General features: G+C 54.7%; 1 protein-coding gene across 1 annotated transcript; it reads right to left on the bottom strand.

Annotated features, from left to right (window-relative positions):
* Positions 1-9,872: 9,872 nt before the first annotated feature.
* Positions 9,873-11,757, bottom strand: TMEM86B (transmembrane protein 86B). The gene is made up of 3 exons (XM_069456936.1): positions 11,707-11,757; positions 11,170-11,470; positions 9,873-10,588 (listed from the first exon to the last, which is right to left on the bottom strand). The coding sequence occupies exons 1-3, from the start codon at positions 11,755-11,757 to the stop codon at positions 10,206-10,208; spliced, it is 735 nt and encodes a 244-aa protein (XP_069313037.1). The 3' UTR covers positions 9,873-10,205.
* Between the last annotated feature and the right edge of the window lie 745 nt (positions 11,758-12,502).

Raw genomic sequence — 12,502 nt, 5'->3', positions numbered from 1 at the left:
GAAGGAGGTAGGGGTCGACAGCCATACCACCCTGAACACGCCCGATCTCGTCTGATCTCAGAAGCTAAGCAGGGCCTGGTTAGTCCTTGGAAGGGAGAAGGAGGTGGGGGCCTCTCTGGGGTTAATTGTTACTATGTATCAAAGGGTTTGGAGAACAGTGATTGACATGGGAAGCACCTTCCTGGTTTATGAAAAAAATAGCTCAGTTATGCTCACCTACCACTGCCAGAAGGCTGTTTAGTGAATTACACAGAATGCACTGTATTGTGTATTTGTGCTTCATAAAAAACAAAATGAAAGAGACAAATATGCTCTCTACCTGAAAATGTTATGGTGAGTTATGCTGAGGCCATATATGTTTATTGCTGTGTAATAAACGAGACCCAGTGGCTTAGACGGTAATGAACATTTATTATCTCTCAGGATCCGTGTGCAAGGAATTCAGTAGTGGCCCAGCTGGGTGGTTCTGGCTCAGTCTCTCATGAGGTTGCTGCCAAGACACTGGCTAGGGCTGCTCCATTTGAAGCCGGGCTGGAGGTGGAGGGTCCACCTCCACGATGGTTCACTCATGTGGCTGTTGGCACGAGGCCTCAGTTCTTCACCACTTGGACTTTACCACGGTGCATCTTGAGCATCCTCACAACATGGCTACCGGCTTCTCCCAGAGTGGACGACCCAAGAGAGACCCAGAATGCCTTTTATAGCGCCACCTTAGAAGGCACCACGCCATCACTTCTGGTGTATCTTATTTATTACCCTGGTCACCCTATTCAGTGTGGGAGGGGACAACACAAAGGTGTGAAAACCAGGAAGTGAGGGTCATTGGGGCCATCGTGGATGGAGTTAGCTACCAAGACATATTTGCACACAGTAGTCATTCAATAAATGTTTGCCATGTTTACCATTTTCTGCAATATGCACCCCCATTTGTCCAGCACATGTTACAAAGGGGAAGGAAAGAGAAGGAAGTAACACTTATTGCACTGCCCTGGGAGCACCTCAGCTCTTTGACACTGTCCCCACTGCAGAGGAGGAAGCTGGGGCCCAGAGGGGACAAGGCAGGAAAATTCAACTTTTGCCTCCAGGGCTAGACTTTGCTTCCCCCATACTCTGTCCTCTTACACATCCCCTGAGATGTGTGGATTCATTTATCAGCACACATTACCTCAGGGCATTCCTGAATTTTTATTTTTTCTTTATGTTTTTCTCTGATTTAAAATTTTCATTAGATAAGCACATTTTGGCTGGGCATGGTGGTTCACGCCTGTAATCCCTGCACTTTGAGAGGCCGAGGTGGGAGGATCGCTTGAAGCTGGGACTTTGAGACCAGCCTGGGCAACATAGCAAGACCCTGTCTCTACAAAAAAAATTAAAATTAGCTGGGTGTGGTGGCACACGCCTGTAGTCCCAGTTACTTGTGAGGCTGAGGCAGGAGGATCGCTTGAGCCCAGGAGTTTGAGGCTGCAGTGAGCTATGATGATGCCACTGCACTCTAGCCTGGGCGACAGAGTAAGGCCCTGTCTCAAAAAAAAAAAAAAAAAAGCCCCAAAACAAACAAAATGAATGAATAAATATTTACCTTAACATTTGAGTTCTTGTTGGATCTGCCCGCGTCACCAGCCTCCTCTCCTGTTTTCGCTCCCTCTATACAGAAGTTCCTACTTTTTCTTCCAGGTACTCCAGGCTGATTCAAACCCCAGGGCCATTGCACATGCTGTTCGTCTGCCTGGCAAGTTCTTTCCCACTCAGCCAATGCCTACTTCTGTTGGCCCCAGATACAGCTGGCCACTCCCTTCTAAGTGTGGAGCTTAAGTAAGCAAATCTCTTACTATCATCCTCCTCACTTTGTTTGTGGCTTTGCCTATCTTTCCTTTCTTTCATCAGAGTGGGAACTTCTTCAGGGTAGAGACAAGTCTATTCATCTCCGGGGACACAGAGCCAACTCCACACCCAGGCGCCTATGAAAGCTCAGGAAATATCACTTAATCTGAATCTGATTACACACGTCAGCTTATCAGAGTCCACACCCAGGGATCCGGGTCTGCTTTTTCATGCTCGCTTACTGCGCTCCCACTTTCCATGGAATGGAATCTGGGATCCGATCTTTGATCTCGTGCTAGCGACCCAGTCCTGACTCCCAGCCTGGTTTTCCAGCCTGCCCACTCCGCACCCTGCCTGCCCCACCGCTCACTCCTCCACACAATCCAGCCCCTGTTTTTCTCCTTTCTGCCACGTCTATGGGGAGCCAGGGTGGAGAGAGGCAGGAAGTAGCAGGAGTCCCACGCGTCAGATTGCAAAGGACCCAGTTTCTCCTAGCTCCCTTCTCTCACTGGCTGAAGCAAGAAATGAGGTAGAACTCTGAGGACCCTGGGGAAGGGAGCTTCCTGGTGGTGGGCTGGCCAACGCAAGGCACACTTGGAGTGGTGACGTCACTTGCATGGCGGAGGATGTGCACGTTCACACATGAATAGGAAGAGCCCAGATCTGATGTTGGGGTCTGGACTGGAGATGACCCTGCGTGCCCGGGGGCTACTGCACTCTGAGTCAGGGTCTCAATGGGCTTCCACGTTGACGCCTACGCTCACCCACTCTCTACCCCTCAGTCCCTCCTGCAGCACGTAGTGCTCCCTGGACGTCTATTCGGGGGTTTGAAGGCTGAGATTACAGTGGGGGACAAGGACATGGCAGCCCCAGGCCACAAGCACAGAGACTATCCTGCCTCTGCCCCTTCTCAGCCGCAGCTGAGACCGATCCTGGCCGCCAGGAGCTCCCCCGCCCCGCGCCCAGGTGCTGTCCTTGGTGCTGACCTGGTTCTGAAAGTGGGTCCAGGAAGGCTGGTGTTGCCCCTGATGGGAAAACCCAGCAAAGCCACAAAGTACAGACTCAGGGGAGAGCACAGTACACATCCTTAGCGAGTGCCACCAACCCAGGGCCAAAGCCCCCTGCCCTGCACTCACGGTGAGCCCAAGGGGTGACACAGTGATTAGAGCACAGTGACTGTTGTGGGCTTTGCGGGATGGGCGAGGGTGGGGATGTCCTTAGCATCTCATAGGGGAAAAAATCCCATATTCTTCCAGGCGGGACCATCAAGACATTTTTGAGTCTTGAGTAAAAACTGAGAGAGAATCCCACCCCCAGCTGCTCAGAACCCAGGAATCTGGGCACCGCATGCATTTCCACGAAGACAGCACATTCATTTGCCACAACAAATACCACAGACCAGGGAGCTTTAAAAACAGAGACTTATGTCCTCGCAGTTCTGGAGGCTGCAAGTCCGAGATCAGGGTGTGGGCAGGGTTGGTGTCCCCTGAGGCCTCCCTCCTTGGCTTGCGGTCATCGATCTGTGTGTCTGTGTCCTTGGACACCAGTCAGATTGGATGAGGGCCCACCCTGATGGCCTCGTTTTCACTTAATTACTTCTCCAAAGACCCCATCTCCACAAAGAGTCACATTCTGAGGTTCAGGACTTTAACATAGGAATTTGAGGGGGGCAGAAATTCAGCTCCTTGCAGCAGGGGTGACCTTTATGCCCCCTGAAGAAGACATATTTCTCCAGGTGGGTTCATCCATGGCTTGTTTTTATTCCTTGAGTCTTAAGTCAAAACTATGGCAAGATCCCGCCCCCACCCCACTGCCCAGCATCCTGGGGTCTGGGCTCCACATGGCTCCCCATGGAGGCTTTAGGGACACCTGTCACCCTCTAGGGACCCTCCACTCATAGGCTGTGGCTGCTAATGTGCAGCGTGGCGTGGAGCCTGGCCCCGGGCGTCCTGAGTGCTCCAAACATCAGTGTGCAGACCAGCAGCTGTGTCTGCGGCCTCGTAGATGCCCTCAGCCCTCTCCTCCTGCACCCCACCCTGGGGGCTCGGCCAGTGCCTGCAGCAAGCGCAGGATGCCCCGGGGCCTGCAGGGAAGCAGAGAGGAGGTGAGGGTGGACCTCCACTGGTGGGGAGGTTCAGGAAGGGGGACTCACATGGACTCACCTCGCTTGGGCACTGGATGTGCTGGACCACTCACCTCTCCCTCTCCTTTGTCCCCTGGGCAGAGGCCCCCTGTCCCATCTTCCCTTACTTCCCGAATTCCTTAACCTGAGGGTGGGACCTGCAGAAGGACATGCTGGCCCTTTTAACTCAAGATGACGACTCCAATTTCTTTCTTTCTCTTCCTTCCTTCCTTAGCAGGATTTCAGGCACCTTTATTCACAGCAGATATTTTTGGTCAGGGGAGCCTGCCTTGGAAATCTACTACATAAGGGCTGGGCACGGTGTCTCACACCTGTAATCTCAGGACTCTGGGAAGGATCGCTTGAGGTCAGGAGTTCGAGACCAGCCTGAGAAATAGTGAGACCTCCGTCTTTACTAAAAATAGAAAAAATTAGCCGGGCATGGTGGCACAGGCCTGTAGTCCCAGCTACTCAGGAGGCTGAGGCAGGAGGATCGCTTGAGCCCAGGAGTTGGAGGTAGCTGTGAGCTAGGCTGACGCCACGGCACTCTAGTCCAGGCAACAGAGTGAGACTCTGTCTCACAAAGAAAAAAGAAATCAAAAACAAAAAAAAAGAAGAGCTAAAAGGAAAAAGGCTAACAACAACTATTTGCAAGCTCATGGGGCAAACAGAACTTCCCTGCATTGCTGGTAGGAGGCGAAATTGGTAAACTCCTTTGGGAAACGGTTTGGCAGTAACTACTAAACTAAGGGCACACTTACCATAAACTCAGCAATCCCACTGCTAGGCAGATTCTCGAGGGAAGTAACTGCTTGTGTCCTCCAAAAAAAATACGTACAGAAATGTTCACAGTAGGTTTATCCATAATAGCCCCAAACTGGAAGCAACCAAATGTCCATGCCAAGAGGGATGGATCAATAAATTGTGGTGTATTCATACAATAAAATACTACATGGCAATAAACATGAACTACATGCAACATGGATCGATCTTTTATCCACAATGTTGGGTGAAAGAAGCCAGGCTCAAATAACTCCATACTGTATAATTCTATTTAGATAAAGTTCAAGGACAGACAGTGCTAACCTGTGATGTTAAAGAGCAGGGTGGTGGTTACTGGGGAGGGGCATGAGGGAGCCTGCTAAGGTGCTGACAATATTCTATGTGTTGACTGCCATGTGTATACATGAAAAGAGCTCTGCTGATATGTATGCTTTAAGATTCATGCAATTAAATGGAAGTAAGCTGTATCTCAATTAAAAGGGGATGGGCAAAAAACTAGGGTAGGCTAGGACTCCCGGCCCTTTCCCCTTTTGGATGTGGGAGTTCGGGCTGCTGGGACAGTTCCCTCTCAGGACTCGGGAATCCAGGCCCCCTTCCCCATCCCCACTCAGATCCCAGGTTGAGGGTTCTGGCTCCTCACACTCCCAAGTCCTTTGACACAAAGTTCCTGGACACTGATGTATGCTGGCACAGTTCCAGGTCTGGTCTGTCATACACAGAGCCAGCCACATCCTCATACAGACCACCAGCCTCATCTACATCCTGCCAGATGTTCTCTCGCCAGTTTGCCACCCCAGCCTGGGCCTGTGGTGCTGACGTCGGGAAGAGCAGGAGGATCTCATGCAGGACCATGCATTGGGTTTGTACGAACAGGGGAGGAAAGTCTGGGTGAAGGGCTGACCCCATGTTGGGAGGCCCTGCTGGGCACGCCACTCAGGGGACAAAATTCTGAACCTGCCTTGGCCATTTTCCTCTGTTCTCTTTGACTCTGTGGTCTGAGCCTCTAAGCAGTATTCCCTTTCTCTAAACCTTCTATTCCTGTACCTAAGGATGGAGCCCGCTTTGGGGTACATGGGCGCAGGGCGAGAAGGTTTACAAACTCCTTGGTGACTGGGGATGTTAGATCATTAGAGATGGGGTTCATCGTTGTGTACTTTGCCATCACAGAATCCACGTTACTTGGGTGTTAACCTGGAGTATTTCTGATATGAAAACCCCTCTCCTGGTACTAATTCCCAGAATCCTTTCCAGAACCTCTGGATACCTGGGGTGGACTGACATGTACACCAGCCTGGGTGCCTGGATGTCTGGGGGTGAACATAACAGTGTCCCACAACCCCGGAAGTGAGCAGGGGCATCCACCAGACCCACTTGGAGACAGTCGCCCACAGCTCCTGCCCCCGGCTGGAGAACAACACCCGAGCATCTGTGATGAGCCGTGTGTGGTTACGGTCATGGGGGAAGCAGAGCTAGGCTCGGAGGGACTCTGGAAAACATGGTTTGGTGAATGAATTAACCACACCCAAGGAGGTCTGGCCTTTGCCCTCAACTACTGGGAAGTGATGCCTACACCCCTAGAATGTCCTGCCTCATAGGAGTGTCCTAGCTTTCTGGGAAGCCTTGGGCCACACCTGACAGTCTAACAATGTAACTTATGACGGAGGCTTTGGGTCACGTGGCATCTGCTCTGCCTCCACTGAGGACACTGAGCTCAGCCAAACAAAACGTCAACCACGCCTATGTGCTCACGTGCCCAGCAGATGCTGGGCGCACGGCTGGGGGGGTTGCGGGGGGGGTGGGGGGGGGAGCTTCCCTGGCAGGCAACGCTCTCTGCGCTGTCACACGTTGCTGCCGGGAGGAGCTAGCGCCACACAGAGAGCACAGCTGGAAGCTCCATGCATGGAACCTTCCTGGACCCTGTGCCCTGTACCTATTACCCTGGCTGATGTCACTCTGTCCCTTCTCTGTAACACACCATCACTGTGAGTATGTCCGTTCTCACTGAGCTCTGTGAGTCCCAGGGAATCGTCACATATGAGGACAGTCTTGGGGACCTCCTGGTTCGTAAATGGTGTCAGAAGTGAGGGGGGGAGTCCTGTGGACTACTGCTAACTTTGCAGGTGGTTATAAATTTCAGAGAATATATATATATGTAGAGAGAGAGACAGAAAGAGAGGGAGAGACAGAGAGACAGAGACAGAAAGAGCCCGCACAGATACCAAAATCCAAAGATGCTCAAGTTCCTTATATATGATGGTGTAGCATTTGCATATGACTTACACACACCCTCTCACATACCTTAAACCATCTCTAGATTACTTATAATGCCTAATACAGTGCAAATGCTATATAGTTATTGTATTGTTTTTAAATTTTTATTGTTGTATTATTTTTTATTTTTCACATATTTTCAACCTGCGGTTGGTTGAATCCACAGATGTGGAACCCACGGACACGAAGGGCCAACTGTACCTGTGTGTGTGTTCAGAATGCACCCGTGCACACCTGCACGTCTCTTTGCTGCGTCCCCCCATCAGTAAGCTCCTCAGAGGGAGTGTGGCTTGGTGGTCAAGAGACCTTGGTCCAGTTATAAACCATCCAAGCTGGAATTCAACTCCAACCACTTCTGAGACGTGTGACCAGACGTGTGACCAGATGACCCAGCCCCTCTGGAGGCTGAGCTCCCCCCAACCGTGTCCCCCAGTCACCTCTGGCACCGTCCCAGGGAGGCTCCTGGGGAGCAGACAACAGGGAGGCGAGTCAGACGAGTCAGACAGGGAAGGCCAGGCCGAGCCGGGGACAGGAAGGCAGGCTTCCTTTCTATTTTTCCTCTTCTTTCCTTTTCTTTTTTAATTTTTATTTTTAAAATAATTATCCTAGAGAAAGTGAATTTTTTTCTCCTTATGGCATATAGTTGTATGAATTTTAACCCATGTGTAGATTTGTATAACTACTACCACAGTCAGGATTCAGAACTGTTAGATCATCCCCCCCAAAAAAATAGTCCCTCAAAAAGCAGTTTTTGTTAAACCAAAGCAAAGTATCTAAGAGGAGGTGGCCATAGACTAACTCCCGGGCAGGGACGTTAGTGGGAAGCTGACGGCACCCGGGTGGCTGCCCCATCCCACCCCAGCAAGAGTTACCAGGGAACACTGTGAGATCTGGCTGAGGTGGAATCTGTGGGAGGTCACAGCCGGCAGGGGTGCAGGGACAGAAGTTCCAGCTGTGTAACAAGGACGCCACCTGTCCTGCTACTGCTCATGGGTTCTGCTGGAACCACCACCAGCCCTCGGTGTCCTGAACCCTGACTCCTTAGGCCCAGGACAAGGGAGACAATAGGGCCCAGCCCCTCCTCCCTCAAACCCAGGGGTCTGGGTTGTCAGCTCCTTTCTCCAAACTCATGAGTTTCAGGCTGCAGACCCCCAGAGGCTGGTCCCGGGTCCGTGGGGAACACTCACCAACAGCACCACGCACCCCCAGAACCCCCTCCTGTCTGTCGGCGCTGAGAGCCCCTGGCATCCGCACTCCCAGACCCCACCATCCCTCCTGCTGCACTTGACGCTGCTGAATTTCCTCTTTCCCAGCCTTTTCATGAACTCTGAGCGCAGGGAGAGTAGGAGACTAGGAGGAAGTGGAAGTTTCAAGTGTGAGAAGCCAGCCCTTCAGACCTTCCTCACCTCCTGCTCTGACCCTTCCTCGGGGAAATCCCTCAGCTGCCACCTCCTCCTCACGCCAACTGTAGACCCCAATCCTCACCTCCACTCCTGGCCCCTCCCCCAGACTCCCCACCTTCCCCTCCTACCCCTCACACCTGCAGGAACTCCACTTTCCTCTTCGCTGTATTTAAATCCACATCTGAGGCACCCCGAGGCTGGGGTGCGGTGGCTCACGCCTGTAATCCTAGCACTCTGGGAGGGCGAGGCAGGAGGATTGTTTGAGCTCAGGAGTTCGAGACCAGCCTGAGCAAGAGCGAGACCCCGTCTCTACTAAAAAAAGAAAGAAATTATATGGACAGCTAAAAAATATATAGAGAGAAAAATTAGCCGGGCATGGTGGTGCATGCCTGTAGTCCCAGCTACTTGGGAGGCTGAGGCAGGAGGATCGCTTGAGCCCAGGAGTTTGAGGTTGCTGTGAGCTAGGCTGACGCCATGGCACTCACTCTAGCCTGGGCAACAGAGTGAGACTCTGTCTCAAAAAAATAAATAAATAAATAAATCCACATCCAAACTGTAGCAGTTTCCTCTCTGCTGTAAGAGTCCCTAAAGGCAGCTCGTGGGTGCAGAAGTCAAGTAGGGTCTCGGCAGCTCAGACCTGTCATGTCCTCAGAGGCAGAACCTGAGGCCCCAAGAGCAGCAGCTTGAAAAGGTCACACAGCCAGAGGACCACAGCTGGGTTTGTACTTCCTTACCACTCAATTTCCACCCCTTGTTACCTACCCCTCGTCTGAGGTCCCTTCACCTTCTGGTCCCCTCACCCCCTCCTCCCATACCACCCACATGTGACTGGGAGTCGGTTGAGCCGTGTCCCTAAAAAGATGTGTCCAAGTCCTAACCCCTGGTACCTATGAATGTGATGCTATTTAGAAATAGGGTCTCTGCAGATGTAATTAAGGATCTTGAGAGGGAGCCATCCTGACTTGGAGTGGGCCCCAAACCCGCGACAGGTGCCGAGAGGAGCAGAGGGCAGAGACGTGGGGGAGAACCAGGCAGACGGAGGTGAAGACGAGCAAGTGACGCAGCTACGAGCCAAGGAACGCCAGGGCTGCCGCGACCACCAGAAGCCGTGGGTGGGCAAGGATCCCCCCGGAGCCCGCGCAGGGAGCGTGGCCCTGAACACACCTCGACTTTGGGCTACCTGAACTATATGAGAGTAAGTTCATCTTATCTCACGGGACCCGGTTTGTGGCACTCTGTGACAGTAGCCCCGAGAAACTACTCCAGTGACCCGTCTTGTCTTGGTCTCAGTTCTGTACAATCCTCGCCTGAAACAGGGGCCCTGGGGAGGACCTGATCTGCCACCAGGCCTAGTTCCCGGGGAGGTACCGAGAAACGCTTGCCGTCACTAACCCTGATCGTGACAAGGAAGATCCTTCCCTGACCCGTCTCCCAAAATAATGGCAACACAGACATTTCCACACCCCCTTTACTCAGGCAACGAAAAACAGACCGGCAGCAGTGGGGAGGGGCTGGCCGACCACAGGGCCGACCGGGAACATACAAGCAGGCAGGAGCTGGGGAGGGCCCAGGGTGGGCCTAGCTGCGGAGTCTGGAATCTGGAGTCAGAACTGAGGGAGCGTGGCCAGAGCCTGGCAGCGGACTTTGAATTCCACAAATGGTCCCCAAATGTCTTGAGATGGCCCAGTGCCTGCAGACAGGAGTCAGGAAGCTTCACGGCCGGCCAAGGACACTTCACAGGCGGGGTCGGCGTGGGAGTCCTGCAGGAGGGGAGGGGGTGGCCGCCAGCCTGGCTGGCTCCCGGGTCAGTCGGTCTTGGGTCCCTGGCTCCCAAGGGCTGACAGTGTGATAAGGAGTTGGGCGGCATAGTAGGTGCTCATGGTCACCAGGTGGCCGTGGGGCAGGGGCTGGGCAAAGGTATCCCAGGCCAGCACAGCGTCGGAGACAGCGAAGAGCAGGGCACCCCAGCCAGCACTCCCGCCCCGGGCCAGGCCCCGCCACAGCATGACGCTCAGGACCAGCTCGTAGGCTGCCACGGGCAGGACCATGTCAGGCTCGAGGTGTGGCTGCAGGAGGCTGTGGCACAGGACAGCGGCCAGGACAACGAGCAGCAGCAGGCCTGGCTGCAGGGGAGAGAAGCCAAAGGCCCAGGAGTAGAGGACGTGGGCCGTGGCGAAGGCAGCCATGCCTGGTGGTAGAGAGGGAACAGTGAGGGCTTTGCTGCTTCTCTGTCTCAGCCACCACTCAGGACCTGAGGGAGGGACTATCCCCAAGCACCAGCCCCCACCCTGGCAGAGCCTCCCAGAGCTGCCCTCAGCTTCCCAAGTGGCTTAGAGCAGTGGGTGTGACCTTTGAATGCAGTGTCTGTCCTTGCTCTGTGCAGAACCCCCACATCCTGTCCTTACTTGGCCTCCACAAGACCCATGCCCTCCGCCTGCTGGCCACTCTGCTCCGGCCACCCTGGCCTGTTGGACACGCGCACCCACCCTACTGCGGGGCCTCTACGCATGCCACAAACGCCCTTCCCCAACGTGCACACGCACCTCCTTCCAGACTGCCCAAACCTTACTTGCTCAGCGAGGCCTTCCTTGACCACCGTCGCCTTAATCTTCCTCCACACCGCCCCCCACCCCTCGCTGGACTGTGAGTTGCCTCAGTCCCCGCTGCGTCCCCAGGGCCCTGGGCCAGGAGCTCCAGCGGAAGCCTCCCTGCACCCCAGGCTCCTCCATGTGGACAGCTGGGATGCTTCACAACAAGGTACCTGCTTACCAGGGAGGAAGGCCCTGGGCCAGATTAGGCAGGCGTCCCCCACGGCTGAGCACACAAGGGCTGCCTGGAGGAGCAGGACGGTGTCCGAGGACACAGCCCACAGGAACGCGGCCAAGCAGAGGACGGGCAGGCACTTGACCAGGGCGCCGACCCAGGACGGCTGGTCCTGGGGAATCCAGAGTAGGAAGTAGATGAGGCAGGTGAGGAAGAAGGGGCTCAGCCACCTGCAGATGTTCAGGGGCTTTGGGGGGAGGAGGGGGTGCTGCTGAGCCACTGAGCTCAGCCCCCCAGTTTTTGAGGGTCAGGCCCCGCCAGATTGTAACTCAAATCTCCTGGCTTCTGTCCCACCCCCACCCAGGACCCGAGCTGCTCAGGCTGGGCCTATCCAGGGACCAGGCTCTTCCGTCTCCTCAGCGACCCAGTCACCGACCCAGTCACCCAGCCTTCTGGGGGCGCCAACCAACTCTCCAAAGACAGAAGCCCCAGGCTGCCCGGGTGCCCAGGCCCCAGCCGCCCCCCACCCACGGAAGCTCTCACTTGGACTAAGCGGTGATTCCTCAGGGGCAGCCCCTCCTCGCCCGCGTCCATGTTGGCCTGTGACAGCCCCAGAGCGGCCTGTGTCTGGGAGTTGCTGGCTTCCGGGGGTGGAGGAGTGTGCTGCGGACTCCCTGACTGATAACAGGGAGATGTCACGCCCACCCCAGGATGGCCTCGCCTGACACCCGCTGATAAGGCACCTGTCAGGACCCAGGGGTTCCTGTGCCCCAGCACACTGGGATGTGGCTTCCTCCTGTCTGCCTGGGGGATGAGGCCCACAAATGCCCTCCCACTGTCCTGTGCCCAGCCAATCAGAAGGGACAGGGCGCAGAATTCCAATGGCTGCCCCTTCTGGGGAGGCCAGGAAGGGAAATGGCCAGCAGGACCACACTCGAGGGATGGGAAGGGGGTCTCCCTCCCTGCTTCAACCTTCCCTCGACCCCCTCAAGAAGCCCTCTGGGCTGTCGGTGACTTCCACCACAAACACTGACTCAGTGGACAAGGACGGACGTGTGAGGGCTGAGAAAGAGATGTAGCTGTTCCTGCCAGCTGAGCCCCAGGCAACCCGCAGTGGCTCCCAAACCAACTGCGGCCCACGGTGATGACTGTCATTGTGCCCCAGGGTAACCAAGACGAAGGTTTCCCAGAACACTACTTACCTGCACCACTCACCTGCACCGCACACCTGGTCTTTACTTCAACCCTCCTGCCTAAGGATGCGGACCTACTGGGTGCAGGTGCCCAGCCTCACCCTCAGGCCTGGCTGCTGGGGTAGGGAGTGGGCCGCTGGGTGCCC

This window comes from Eulemur rufifrons, chromosome 24 (genome assembly GCF_041146395.1).
Source record: "Eulemur rufifrons isolate Redbay chromosome 24, OSU_ERuf_1, whole genome shotgun sequence".
In the NCBI taxonomy this organism is placed as follows: Eukaryota; Metazoa; Chordata; class Mammalia; order Primates; family Lemuridae; genus Eulemur; species Eulemur rufifrons.
The sequence above is the reverse complement of the archived record's forward strand: the minus strand, read 5'-3'. Positions and strand labels throughout refer to the sequence as shown.